Genomic DNA, 15,109 nt, shown 5'->3' with positions numbered 1-15,109 from the left:
TCGTTGAAAGTATAAATTACAAAAGCTATTATTTTTTTGAAGTCCATGAATAATTAAATTTATAACAATTAATGTTGAGAAAATTTGAGAGAGAGAAAATGCTATGTTGGCGTTTTCATAGTTTTAAAACAGCTAAAATATACATACACAAAGAGTAGTTGGAGTAAGACTTGAGTCCTTTTAATTATTTTTATTGATCCGTTAGCGGTAGTTAAAAAGATAGTCTCGGAATCTCCAGACAATTTCTCGTAAGAATGAATAACTTACATTTGAGTTGGAAAGATTCTCTACTTTGCCGAAAAGAATTATATATGTTCGGAAGTATCGCTCGTGGACGAAAAACGAAAACATATTCAGAATCCTTGAATTTTTTTGCTTATGAAAAGCTGGAATACTCAGATAACATTCAAATTGTTTTCAACATTTATTAATATAAATAAAATAATAACATCTTTCAACAATAATTGACATATAACACTTATTGTACGTATGGCCCGATCACATGTAACGATAATTGAGATCTGTAAAAGTGATAGCCGGTGCTGACCTCGGATTTCGATTGCTGCAACACTGTGATTGAAACAGATGCCTTTCCAAATCACCAGCTGTTAAATTCTCCTGCAAGTTTAATTGTCACTAATGAATCAGTTTATCATTTGGAATTAACCGAACCTGACTATAGTGCATCGAATACGCCAATCTTGCTCTTTGATGCAACTGCAATAAAGGGCAAGACGCTTGAGGAAATTGCACTCCATCAATTAGGAAATTGGCACCAGGACGTCGAAGTAAATCAGGAGTTTCGCTCAATCCTTGAACGCAAAAACGATTATTTCATTAAAAACAAACATCTGGCATTACACTGTCTGAGCTGCTGAAAAGCGATGAACCGACGATTTCTTCACGAATTCGGGCCAATCGCTGGGCCGGGTCCTCACCAACTAACCAATAAGTGCGCATTTCGCCTTTTCCCTAGAAAAACACATACAATTTGTTTACAGCACGACCGGAGGGAGTGCTACATGAATTGCAAATGTGTGCTTAAATAAGCAAGGTACAATATTTGTACAACAAACACCGAAAAATATGCTTTATGATTATTATTCATTTCTGCTCTCACTTATTTATTTAATAATCAAAAATATACATAGTTTTTTGTGTTGACGAATCGAAATTTAAATTAATCGAAAAACGGTTTTCGACCAAAGAGTATTGTACACTCTTTGTGTGTGTTAGGTTCAATTTTATTAAGCGTAAATATCTTCAGCATCGCTTTATCTGTCAACATGTCCAAAATGTTCACAAAAGATCATAAAAAAATTATGTTGGAACCTTATTTCCGTAAAGGACATCGGGTTAACGTAAATGTCATGGATAACTAGATCAAAATTTTAGAAAATCGCATGGTATAAATGTTACCTTAATTGGAATAACGCCTCTTTCTTCGCATCTATAGCCACCCAAGTTTTGTAAAAGGTTATAAGTGGCATGCGATATGTGAATTTTGAAAGCTTCACCAGAACTTTCCATTCGCGAAGCTGTATTCACTGTGTCTCCGAACAGACAATATCTCGGCATTTTTAGGCCAACGACTCCAGCAACACAATGTCCTGAGTGAATACCAATTCTCAGTTGGAGGACTTCACCCTGTCTGTGTTTGATTTCAAATTTTCGTATATTGCTGAGTAGGTGGAGCGCCATTGACGCGATTTCTCCCGCATGGCGGTCCCCGTTTCTTATAGGCAAACCGCTGACTACCATGTAAGCATCTCCGATTGTTTCTACCTGAAATGCATCGGTGTCCTCAGTCTCACAAATGTTGAAAAATTTCTCTGCTTTTTTATAGCTAGATTAACAGTTTTCGAAATATTTACATTTTTTTTGAACTTGCACCATCTTCTTCAAAAACTGAAATTGTTTTAGAGTATTTGAAAGAGAAAGATTAAATTTTTCCTTTGGCGTTTTCGAATTCCGAAAACAGTGACAAATCTCAAATTTAAAGATTTAAAGACGTTTAAAGAACTTTAAGTTCATAAAACTCAAATTTTTCCAAATATAAAGACATCTCGAAAACAAAGGAAAACCTATATAAAAAACAAAACCGTTTATTAAGACAAACCAAAAAAAAAGCAATAAAAATATAGCTTTATGTTAAAAAAAACAAACTTGATGCCGATTCCCGTATAACCGGAAGTGCCAAAACCTTGAAAATCTTTTGATTCATGATTGTAAACAATTTTTTTTATTGGTAATCTAATTTGCTTATTTAAAGCACATAGCAACGTGTATAAATCCAACTTTCAAAAACGCGCGTTTTAAAGTGTCCAAGGCAACATCAATAACTCAAGAAACGGATAGACAAATGGCAACTTTTTAATGATTTTTTATTACAATAACAATCAATTCCATGACAACGAAAGGTATACTGATCTCACATTATATCTCAATTTTTGTAACATTAATATCAGTATTTGTCATTTCAAATGTGTACCAATAAAAAAATAACGTAAAGTTTTTGTGGATAACTGGTCTTTAAAACACTTGCTCTATTTCGAGCACTCCGGCTACGTCGTCGTGCTCAAAAAATTTCGCGTTTTTTAAAGACCTCAATATACACTTATTTTTATAAGTTAGATAAATATTAGAACAGATAATACTTTTAATGTACACTTTAGATGCTAACATCTTGAAGTTTACGAGCAAAATTCAGCTTCTGGTATCCGAATAAGCTGAAATTTTGCACACACACACGTAATTTCTGTGACATTAGGTCATTATAGTAGCCTTTACTTTTAGTAATAATTAAGAAGCATTTAACAATTATTGGTAAGAGTTGTCTGTTTCCTGGCTTTTAATGACTGTATTATGAAAATGCAACCAACCTTTACAGAAAATAAATTCTACAGGCTAATAGGGTTTCTAAAAGCAAAATCAACTCCTAGAATATAAGAGACCATAACAGCCATCACAAAAAGCAAAAATAAATTAATCTATATTCTGTGAAGCTTTATACTAGTTATAGAGTTAGAAAATATAATCTTTGAGATGTAGACGATTTTAATGTTAAATGTAGCAAAACACAAAGCGATCAAAAAGTCCTTCTATCAAGTAGGCATATTACTTGAGAACGTATGTCCGGTATCGTGTATTAGTTCAACCTGCTGTCAAAATTTAAACTAAAATTGGAGCTCGGAAACTCTGTAAACGACCACGATAGGCGGAGCCAATGCGTACTTCATCGAGTGAGGAGATTGAGCAGTGGCGTAGCAAAAAACTATTCTATGATCAAGAAGGGTTTGAGATTCATAATTTGTAGTAGTTAAAATTTCCTCTATTCAATAATTGCAAGATGAAATAGTAAAAATCATATCTAATGCTAATACACGTTGATTTCCTAGAAATACAAAGCAGAGAGGTCGAATAAATAAAAATACACAATGAGTAAAGAGTAAAAACGCGTTTATTGCAAAAAATGTTTCTACTGGTATCTTTACTATAACTGGTAATATTGAAATGTTAAACTTTAAGACGAATTCCCTACACATGTAAGTACACGCCACGCCACTGTTTTCTGCCAACACCCCTAATTTAAAGATTGGACTCGTCCGAGACGAGTTTTCGTCTCTGCGCACTCCTACCACCGTGGACGATCTGTCATTTCGCGGACTCTACCTCAAATGTAAACTGTCAGATGCCGTGAACTCGTGACACAAATAATACCCGAACGTTAGACGACCCGTAAATGGTATCTATGGGGCAAAACTGGATTCCAACAATAATTTAACTTATTGACATTTGACATTAGGCTTGAGTTCTGCAGACATACGTTCTATACATTCTAAGCTTACTTGATAGAAAGACTTTTTGGTCGCTTTGTAAAAGCGAAATGAGTTAAACAGACAAATAAATGTTTGTAATAATTTTACTTACCTTGTAAACATCGTAATGTGAAATAATAGAATCAAAACAAGTGTAAAGGTCGTTGAGCAAATCTATTACTTGCAGCGGTGTGCTAACCGCAGATAATTCGGTAAAACCAACAATGTCACTGAAGTAGATTGTAACACAATCGAAACTTTCAGCCTCGACACGATCGCCTCGTTTTAGAGCTTCTGCCACAGACCTGAAAAACATTTCAACTACCTAAACGAAACCATTTCATTTTATAATAATGTTACTTTGGTAGCATTCTATGAAGCAAAGCTTCGGTTTTCTTTTTCTCTTCAGTCAACTGATTGGTCCTTTCTTGCACTAACCCTTCTAAATTATAAGCATATTTCTCCATAATTGCTAACATGTTATCAAAAATGTTTGGTTTCAGACCAGCTTGCATCTCTTTAAGTCTCACTCTAACAAATCTAATATCTGGCCTTTGGTCCGGTTCTTCATGCCAACAAGCCTTCATACATTTGATGATATAATCTGCAGCTCCCAAGTTTTCAAGAGGGGGTCGCAATGGTACTTCCTTCACTTCTATAACTTGCCGTAGAATTTCTAATAAGAAAATATTAAACCCGTTATAAAACCTCAATATACATGAACATGAATACATGGTTATGCTATAAGTAGTCATTTACGTAAGTAAGTCATTGTTTAACGAGTATAATTTTTGCCAAAACTAGTGAGCGTAGTGTGGTAAATTGAAAATTTATTTCTGCTATTTTATTTCCAAAAAAAAAAAGAGTAAACCAATCAAACAGGCTCGACCGTTAACGAGTTACGTAACGAACTTAATTAGATAATTAGTCACGAAAAAGTTGATAGGCGATTAATAATCTTAACTAAACATTAAAGGCACTTACATGCTATGGATTGTCTGTACTTAAAACAGTATTGATTATTATTGTTAGTCGCCTTCAACAACAAATTAGTTTATTAAATCACTATTACATTCACGGAACTGATTTCAAAATTTTGAAAAATATCACATGTTCAGAAAAAAGTATTCAATACGAGACGTGTTGATTTTTCCTTTTTGTCTGTGATCAGTAGTTCTTGGGACACGGTAAATACTCGAAGCAGACTCTCCTTGTATAAGTGTGTTACTATAAAACACAAATAGTTAAAGAAATTACCTGATGGTTCTATATTTGTGTCACCCCAAGGACCCCTCCTCCCAATAATTTCATACAAAACGATTCCAAACGAATAAACGTCGCCTTTTTGTGTTCCTCGAGCAGGTGGTGAAGGATCTCTCAACAATTCTGGAGCTCGCCATAGAGACCGTTTCAGTTTTTTACTTTGTGTTTCGGCACCTTCAGGACATGCTTTAAATTCATGTAAACCAAAATCTGTGATTTGCACAACCCATCTGCTGTCAATTAAACAATTGCTCGACCTTAGATTACCATGTGATATAATGTCGCTATCATGAAGGTAGATCATTCCCTTGAAAAAAAAAATAATCAAAAGTTTTAGTAATAATATTGACGAAAATCTACTTTAAGGATGTCTGTAACTAAAGAAGAAACAAACATATTGTCCAAATGAAGATCCTCATTGGCCAAAACATCTTCAAGACTCCCTCTCGCACTATAAGCTGTTAAAATTGCCACGTTCCCATGGTCCACACTTGCACCGATAAAAGGGATAAGATTTTCATGTCTCACTTCTCGGATTTGTTTCAGTTCTTTCCGTATAGAACGCGTGAGATCGACTGATCTTTTCTTTAAATATTTTATTGCAACTATGTTGCCTTTGTATAAACCTATATCTGTGTATGCTCGTTTTGGTGAGGATTCGGCTAATTCGGCTAAACTGCTACTTGGGGCTTGGAAAACGCTGTGACGGCAAACTTGGATCTGCGTAATTAGGGTAATTACAAATTTTTATGTTTGAAATTCGCTGGACTAACCATGCTTTTGTTGGACAATTCCGTTGTCTCTGTAGGGATTATTGTAACGTCTCGCATGTCAATTTTCCACAAGAGGCAAGCAAGTTTGTGTTCGTAACGATAGTGCCTACAATATTTAGCTTTAAATATTATAGGAAAAAACACAAATCCTTGAAGATGGCCCTCAACCTTAATTTTTGTTATTTCTATTTAACAAAAATATAATTTGTTCAGAAGTTTGTATTCTTTCTGTCATTTTGTTAGAAAAGTAAATGTCTGTTCGGGGGCTAACTTCGAGAGAACCTCCATAATGTCATTACAGATTTTTGTAAGTTTAATTATATTTTAGTAACAACTAGCTTTTATTAAAATCTATTACTTTTTTTAAACAATAATTTTTAGTACTACTAAAATATGATCTAAAACCTATAAGAAATGTAGGGGTTAGTTTGAAATTATTGAGACACCATTAGCTAATTAACAAAAATTGCTAGAGTGAAATGATATTTTATATTAATTTCTACCTTATTGGCAACTAGAACTAAATATAATTGTTTAGTTAACAAAAGTTAATGATTAACTTTTGGCCACGCTTCCTATAAACGTTGGTTCTAACACAATGTTTGCACCTAACAAACAAGTTATTTATTGATTCCATGCTAAAATACATACAAATTCGTGTATGTTGCTATAAATTACAATTAGGTGAAGTTTAACTATGAATTTGTGAATTCAAAACTTTTCTAATTTAAGCTCTTATCAGTTTCAAAATTAATTATTAATTAATCATTAAAAAAATTGAAAATACTACATATACATTACATATGTGTGGGCTGTGGTCAACAGCAGGCAAATGATAACTTAAGTGGGTGAAGCAGATAATTTCCACCAAACAGTGTTGCCGGGTTGTAAATTCGAAATAGAACACAGTGTTGTGGATATTTGGTTTTGTTCCCACTTTAGGTAGGTATAAAAAATTAAGAATGTTTTCAATAAAATCATGCAATTTGTTGTAGGGTTTATTACCGTAATTAGGGTTATCTTTAAACGTAGTTAAAATCTATCTTTATTATTATTTAAGTAATGACCACAATAAAAATTAATGAATAATAAAACTCCTTTTGAGAATAGTTATCGTGAAAAATGTGTTCAATAATTTTGTGGATTTATATTATGTAAAAGGTCAAGTATTTTCTACTTAGAAACTTAAAAATTATATGAATCTTGATGTTAACATTATATGAATACATTTTTAAATCAGCTGCGTAGGTTACTTGTCCTATACAAAGTTAACGATAAAAATGGTGGATGCGTCGGGATAATTTTTATTTTAACATGTTATTTTTTTCTTAAAAAATGTCTGCAATAAAAATGTGTCATGTTATCAGATCATGCTTTGCAAATTGTAAAATTTTAAAAGTTCATTATTGACCTTTAAGTGTTCGAAAATTATAATCTTTTTTTTACGGAAGCCGTACATACTATCCCTCTGAGTCAGTTAAAAGTATTTTAAAGTATACAGGGTGTTTCTAACATTAGCTACAACACAAACTTATGTTTTTTTTAATGGAACAACCTATATTTTTTTGCATTTTTTTGCTTTTACCACTGATGTTTCAATTGTTGCTCAATTATTATTGGTCGATTTTGCTTTGTTTTTGAAATAACTTAATTTTTTAACATAAACACGCCTTTTTTTAAAATCCCTACGTGAAAACTAAAAATCTCAGAAAAGTAGAACTTTTACCACTTTAAAGAAAAAAGTTCAAACTTCAGGGATGCTTTATTTTTAGTAGCTTACTGTAATCAATATGATAAAAAATGAAAAGGTTTGTTGCAAGTTGAATAACTTAAAAATCACAATTGGAACACCCAATTTTTTATTTTTGTGTCTAAAAGACCTTCAAATTGTCTCCTAAAAACACTAACAGTTAAGTGTCTTTTGCTGCTTACCCAAAAGGTATTTAACATTAAACATTAAAAAAAATTATTAACTATTGTTTCAGTAGTCAAAAAATGAAATTTTCTGCTAATAATAACTTTAATGTTACCCTTAGGCCATTATTTGTTATTTATTACAGTGAAATATCTAAACCTTTAATCAATTGCAAATTTTTGAATTCCCATATAAATTCCAACAAATGGTCTGTGGTCGAGTTTCTTTGGTTATGATATGGTTTACTAGCTAACAACAATGCTCAGAATAGTGTACATTGTTATTGAAATTAACTTTTAAAGTAAAATGTCTTTTTAGTTATTAACTTTAGGCATTTGAAATTTTTTGTTTTAGATAGACAATTTAAAAATCTTTGAGAAGCAGGAACAAAAAATAGGGTGTTCCACTTGAGTTTTTTAAATTATTCAAATTTTAATAAACTTTTTAATTTTTCTATGTTTCTAATGTAATACGCTAAGCAGTTAGAACAGATTTAAGTTTGAACTTTTCCCTTTAAAGTGGTAAAAGTCCTATTTTTCTACGATTCTCCGTTTTTGTGTAATAATTTTTTAAATAAATCGTGTTTATGTTAAAAAAATTAAATCCTTTCAAAAACGAAGCAGAAGCGACCTATTCAAGTTTAAATTAAAATAATCAGTATAAAAAGCTACGTCCAAAAATGCAAGAAAACTCAGAGTGTTCCATTTGGAAAAACGTAACTTTAGTGTTTTTTTAAATATTGGAACACTCTATATATATGTCGCAATATTTTAGAAAAAATCTAAAAAAAAGTCAATATCATTAATAATAAACAAGTTATGGAGCTTTTTCGGATCGTTGGGACAGTCTCTATGTATGTGTACATTCAGTCAAAATAGCTGAAATTAGTTTGAAAAACAAAAACAAAGACATACATACATACATAAATAATGAGATCCGAACTTTTAAAATCAGGTCCTTTGTTAAAGGGATAAATTACTTATGTGCTACGATGAGTTACTGAAAACTTCTCATTTGATGATAAATGAATATAACTGGAAATAATAATGTTCTTTGTGGTAAAACATTAATCATTTTCTATTATTTCATTTTCAGAAAGTACAAATACCTTAAATTTTCATAATTTATTGATGCAGTATTGCCACTTATAAACTGTATCAATTTATTCAACATCAACGTTAATGTAACGGACCGTATCTTGTTGACCTTTAACTTTTAACTCTTCGATTTTTTACTCATCGCCCACCTGCCAATTTTAAATAATGAATTTGATTTTAATTTCCTTCCTCGCATCGCATCTTTAACTTTTCTATACTCTTGAGACCATTATCCCGTTTTATACAATACGAGGTGAGTCTCGATAAAAGTATATTCATCTTTAATCTTAAAGAGTAATAATCTCAGAATTCAGCACTTACTATTGTTGAAGTAGCTATGCATGTGTATTTTTGTACAATTTTCGTTCAATTACTTATAACTTACAATTAATTAATTAATTAATTATTTAATATTAAGTTGCTGAAAATTGTCATTCTAAAACAAATGATACGTGAATGTTATTTTGTGCAAAAAATACGTTAAAAATGTCGTTAATCATTATAAAATAGTTACTTGTATGCCAAGGGAATTATAAGAGTCTTAATGACACTGGGCAACGAATTTACTGTCCCGAGGGCCGCTAGACCCAAGGGACACTGCGTTGCCTAAGGCAATTAAGACCCAATAACTCCCCGTCATAGATAAATAATTTTTTTCTTATTAAAATAAATTTCTACAAAATATAACTATTGGAATTTTTGAAATTTGTTTGACAATCCTTTATAAAAAAATTGTCGCTTGATAAAGTGAGTTAAAAAATTAAAATCTCAAGCAAATTGAAAAAGAAAAGGAGAGAACACGTTTAGTTTTGTTTCCGGAAAGTCTGAAACAATGCACAAGAAGAAATGAGTCGAATGATTAAATAAAACTGGCCGCAAAGGAGTTATGACCATCATTATGGTGGCTCTATCTAATACAATATTTGTCTATAATAGTAGATTAGTAAAAAATAAAAGAATAAATGACATAAAAATAAAATTCAAATAAACGTAATTTTGGGCATATCCCATCGTCATTTTTTTCATAAGTCATAACATAACATCATACGAGTACTTGTGATTTTCGCTTTAAAAATTTTAATTTCTGCTTTATGAGAATTCGAAAACTTGAAATAACGCTTTACAATTCATTATAATACCTCTTTTAAGTCAGGAAGTGTACATAAAGTGTCTCCTAAACAGTCCATTGTGAAATAATACCGTTGCTCCTGGCGGCCCATTCTTGTACACAATTTGCAGAAAACACCGCCGGAATAACAAAAAAAAACACAAAAACTATTTTTCACACATTACACTTACATTTCTGAATCACTTACAGCAGATTATTAGATATCGTATTTAATTTACAACATTTTTTAGCCATTTTTATATTTCATAAATACCTATATTGGCTTATTGTACCATAAATATCTTTTAAATATTCTAAGTGTTTTACCTTCCTATAATTTAAAATATAATATAATTCCAAATTTTTTTTATTAGTATTTAGATTAAGTTACAAGACAACATACTTTTCAATCTTTTAGTTTTTTAATTTTACACCTACCTAAAGGCTTCCAGACTTTCAATCTTTCTTTAGTATTTCAATCACCCAGTGGCTTAGTTTGTCAGTATTTGATTTTTTTAGTTTTTTGGTTTCCCCATTTCCTAAATTTTTCAGGGTTTCGTGCTTTCGTTATTTTATAATAATTTCAGTTAATTAGCAATTTTTTAATTTTTTAAATATTCTTTGCAGTTCCATAGTTTTTTAAATACTCATTCTTTCAGTCAGTTATACTTCACCATTTTTTTGTTTTGTATTCCAACTTTTCGGTTTCTAAGTATTTAGCTTTTCGTTTTTTTAAAATGTAAGTGTTTGCCTTTTCCAGTTCTATAGTTTTTTCGGTTTCTCTGTTTTTCAGTCGTCACGTAGTAATTTAAAATTTCAATGTCACCTTTTTTTGTCTTTTTGTATTACAACCTTTTTAGTATCTCCGCGTTACGTACTTAGAATGTCTCTTAATAAATTTTAAATAGATGTAATATTAAATTATTTTTGAGGTTGCACTGACGTTCAATTCTTAAAATTCACGAGTACTTGCAAAAGCACAGCATTATTTTAGCCAAGCTACTTTAAAAAATGACTTACTTTTTTTGAAATTTCAATAAATAGCATAACACAATTTAAACAAAAAATCTATCTCTTGTTGAACTCGTGAATAAAGTGTAAACATTTATAAAAAGCACTCTAGGAGAAAACATTATTTAGTGACAAACTAAGACACAAACTTTACAAAAAATCTACAGAAAATAAAAATGTTAATTGAATGAAAAATTACTGGTATACTGGTATACAGTGAGTTCATTCTTAGGTTAAGCTGGATTTTTACAGAAAAATGAACTAGTTTTGCAACAGAAAATTTGAAATAATTAATCAACTTCTTTATAGCTTTTTGTCCAGTATAGACAACGTATTGTTTTGTTTATGCAATGGAATAATTTGTTGCAATAAAACTTAAGTGTTTGTTTTTCTTGCTGTAGAAATCAATAAAAAATGGATCCTAAATTACCAGATTTTAACACCAAATTTCGTTTTTTTACAAAAAAAATCACATAGGAAAAAAATAAAAGATTCATTAGCAAACACTGATTTCTATGTAAATATTAATAATTTTGCAGACCCACCTGGTAGGCTAAATAAAAAAAACACGTATTTAATACTCACTTTACACAAAAAAGAATCCCGATCAGGACAATGAGGGACATTAAGGAAACACTTGCGAGGAATCGCCAGTCGATCCTATAAATACACTTCTCACCGTTGAAACCACATCGAGGCTCTGCTCTCGGCAGCTTTCCACCAACCCACTGAATGGGCCGATCGACGTCCAGATATCGGAACTCCTGCAACAAAACCAAAGTTATCATGAAAGAATCTCTTCAGCGAATTTACCCTTACGGGGAGTGCTGATGGCACGTTGCTTCCGTTGGATTTATACTGAAAATAACCCACTGGTTGCATGCTCATCCGCAACGTTCCGTTCATTTCTTGGTCGTCCAGTAAAGCGACCACAGTGAAATTGCCTTCGGCGTCGCCGTTTCCATCAATAAAAACCTACGATTATTTTAGATGATATTATTTATTTATTTTTTTATTTTTTTAATTAAAAACTAAGCGGTCATACATCATATCCTTGAATGGAATGGTAAGATCTATTGACTATTCGACGGAGAACTGCTGTTCCATTCCGCGGATCTTCGTTGTTTTGAAAGACTTCAGTCAAAGCTCGAGCATAAATCATAACGGCGTCGTATAAATAAGCCGCTTGGATGGGGACCTGAAATATAAACAACTTTCCTAATTCCTTGTCTGGGCTATCGTTTTTACGCAGCGCATACGAATTTATTAGACTACAAAAAATCTGTTTTATGAGTGTTTGTTGCGAAAACCCTTAAAAAAGTTTATTTTTTAAGAATGGCATTAATCATAAAAGTAAACAGTGGATTACGTACAACAAATATTAAAATAAAATAAGAGATAACGATTGTAGGGAATGATAAAATAAGAGTTTTTTCTCGTATAAGTAGGTTTAGTAATTTATTATTTGCTACTCGATATAATAACAGCCAGCTGTTTTATCGAGTTAGCTCATTATGACATAAAAGTTAACAAAATCTAGTCCTGATTTCTCACCAAACATGCACTTGCTTTAGAACCTAGTCACTTTCAAATCACTTTACACAGAACAAAATAGTTTTATGTCCGACTTACGAAGCTTTACGTCACCGCGGACTTTCATAGCGTCGATAATGAGCCTCATTATGTACCCAGTAGTAAAATAAAATAGCAAAATCCGCCGCTGCTATGAGCAACCACCAATCAAATTCTTCAGCACATAAAGCTTCACTTATACCCCTAATAATATAGTTAATATTGAAGGGTCATCCATCGTTCATACATTTTTCCATTAGGCATATAATAATATTCTACAATGCAATACATTGATCTATTACTAGAATATCCTTGAGAATACAGTAAGTGGTATTCCATTCTAAAAAATAACACCAGCCACCTCAAAACTTTTAGATAAAGCCAAAGGTTATAGGCACAGCTTCAAGTTTGTCAGATGAAGTTTAAATAAATTTGGAACAACAAATTGAAGCGTTGCCAACACCTTCAAATAATTCATCTGAAATCACAGTGTGTGCAGCTGGAGAGGTAGATCCAGCTTTTAGAAAAATATGACCTTTTGAATTTGCGAGTTAACACTCCACAGTAAATTCAAAAGAAACATTTAAATGATTTTTAAAAACTTAAATCAAAAAAAAATTTCTAAGAATGAAAAATAGTGATTTAATAGTATATTAAACAGGCTGTTTCATCTAGGTACATTAGACGTACCTACTGAAAGTTCTAATAATAGTAATTTATGTACCAAGTCAGTAAAGCGATTTTTTATCAAACAAGTATGAGATTATAAGCTGAGTGAGTGAAGTGAGCGAGACGAGTTCGATAAAGGCACTTTACTGACGTGGTGCATACAAAATTTTATCGTCAACCGTAGAATTTTTAAAGACGTCTCTAGCAACTTCTTCTGAATTTTAGGCGGTGTGCATTGACTACCTTCTCCCATTATTTTCTATGAACTTGAACTAAAACGACAACACACGAGACAAACGTCAGAAACATGAAGTAAACTAAATGAAATAATGTACACTGTACTTTACTTCATAAAGTGTCATAAACAACAACTACTGATATACGTTAATAAACGTATAATAAACGCAAAGTATAAAAGGCATTTTAGCGGTTGAATGAAAATATTTTCAACATGGTGGCACTTCCGGTCTTAACTTTTTTATTTTAAATGGAAAGATATGTTTTTACTGCGTTTTTAGATTACTCGACTTATTTCGAGAGATTTAAAGTTTACAAACTCCAAAATCTTAACGTTATTTCTAACTTTTACAAGCTATAAGTCAATTTTTCCAAATTGAATGCCCCAAATTGCATTTCACTAAGTGGAAAAATTTTTATTTTGCGTTCGATCTGTATTAGCATTCCTTATACTTATCTGCGATAATTTTCAAATTATGTTGGTTTTATTTAACATTGCCTTAACTTTCTTAACTTCCTTAACTTAATTTCCATAACTTAACTTTCTTTAACTTACCACAGATAATTTTGCACAGTTTGACAAAAAAACATTTTTCACTGAATAAACGATAAGTTCTGTTCAATATTTTGCTTTCCTTTTCCTTAAAACAAAATAAATTCATAGAATTTTGATTTGAAAAACTTTGTTTTCTTATCATTTTACTCACGTTTCCATGGCAACCTATGCGAAAAAAGCTTTAGGTGGTGGTGTTAGAAGGTATGGTGCTCCAACTCCCTTCATTTGTTTTAAACTGGAACGAACTGACGAGGTCGGAAACCATTTCATACAATGACCATTAGATAGCGCTTTTTGAATTTGATTTAAAGGTATCCTTATTACCGATTACATTTTGAACTTCAAAAATGCTTTAAATTTGATTTCAGTGACAGTAGCATTTTGGCAGATAAGATTCAATTTACTGATAAAAGGAAGATAGTGATACTATTACCGGTCTTTAATTGAGTGACGGGCACATCAAACTAATATTTTGTGATGGTTTGTGTTTTCAGTGGTACTTGTGTATGTAAAAATTTTGCAAAAAGTGGCTCCCAAAGACAAGTTCACACATTTACATACCTAAGAGACTCACACCCAACTGTAATTAATTAAAAGACTGATTTTGCTAATTGTGTATTATACTTCTCATCTGTAGTTTTGATTAAAAATATTAATAACTTTATTAATTACTGTCATTTCTTATGTTATGCGGAATTTCATTTAAAATCATTGAATCAAGGCTGGCTCCTACATCCAAATGGGTTTGATTACAAAGTTTACTCGATGGTACATAGTTCAAAATCATTTTGCCTATGGTGTTAAGCGATATAATTACCTTGTTGTTTTTGGCGTTGCTGTATTCTAACATTTTCGAAAACTCAAGTGCAACTACCGTTTGTACAGACATCAATCACCTTATAATGCGTTCACAGTTGTTTTCGAGCCTCCGATATGAATTTATTTATGTTTATGATAGCTGATGTCTCTACTCAAGAGATTATTGTAGTGAAACCATTTTACTGCTAAATAAATCAATTTCCCTTTAAAGACCATACTTGTGATTCATTAACTAATATAATTCCTGGCACAGGTTCGTAGATAGTCGTAA

At 31.6% G+C, this 15,109-nt stretch overlaps 1 protein-coding gene across 4 annotated transcripts in view; it reads right to left on the bottom strand.

Annotated features, from left to right (window-relative positions):
* Nucleotides 1-405: 405 nt before the first annotated feature.
* Nucleotides 406-15,109, bottom strand: part of Gyc32E (Guanylyl cyclase at 32E) — a 48,382-nt gene continuing 33,678 nt past the window's right edge. For 2 of the 4 annotated variants that reach the window (XM_015982279.2, XM_008200986.3), the window contains 12 exons: nt 12,031-12,183; nt 11,799-11,960; nt 11,571-11,749; nt 5,855-5,960; nt 5,442-5,801; nt 5,076-5,388; nt 4,179-4,494; nt 3,931-4,123; nt 1,420-1,785; nt 864-972; nt 673-812; nt 406-618 (listed from right to left, as the gene is read on the bottom strand). In XM_015982279.2, coding sequence (XP_015837765.1) covers nt 499-618; nt 673-812; nt 864-972; nt 1,420-1,785; nt 3,931-4,123; nt 4,179-4,494; nt 5,076-5,388; nt 5,442-5,801; nt 5,855-5,960; nt 11,571-11,749; nt 11,799-11,960; nt 12,031-12,183 — 2,517 coding nt within the window. In that variant the 3' untranslated portion in view covers nt 406-498. Of the gene's footprint in view, nt 619-672; nt 973-1,419; nt 1,786-3,930; nt 4,124-4,178; nt 4,495-5,075; nt 5,389-5,441; nt 5,802-5,854; nt 5,961-11,570; nt 11,750-11,798; nt 11,961-12,030; nt 12,184-15,109 lie in introns of those variants that run through there. The other 2 variants (XM_015982280.2, XM_015982281.2) reach the window with 2 other exon arrangements.

Source organism: Tribolium castaneum, chromosome 6 (genome assembly GCF_031307605.1).
Source record: "Tribolium castaneum strain GA2 chromosome 6, icTriCast1.1, whole genome shotgun sequence".
Taxonomy (NCBI): domain Eukaryota; kingdom Metazoa; phylum Arthropoda; class Insecta; order Coleoptera; family Tenebrionidae; genus Tribolium; species Tribolium castaneum.
Note: the sequence above shows the minus strand (reverse complement) of the source record. Positions and strands in the feature narration are given on the sequence as shown.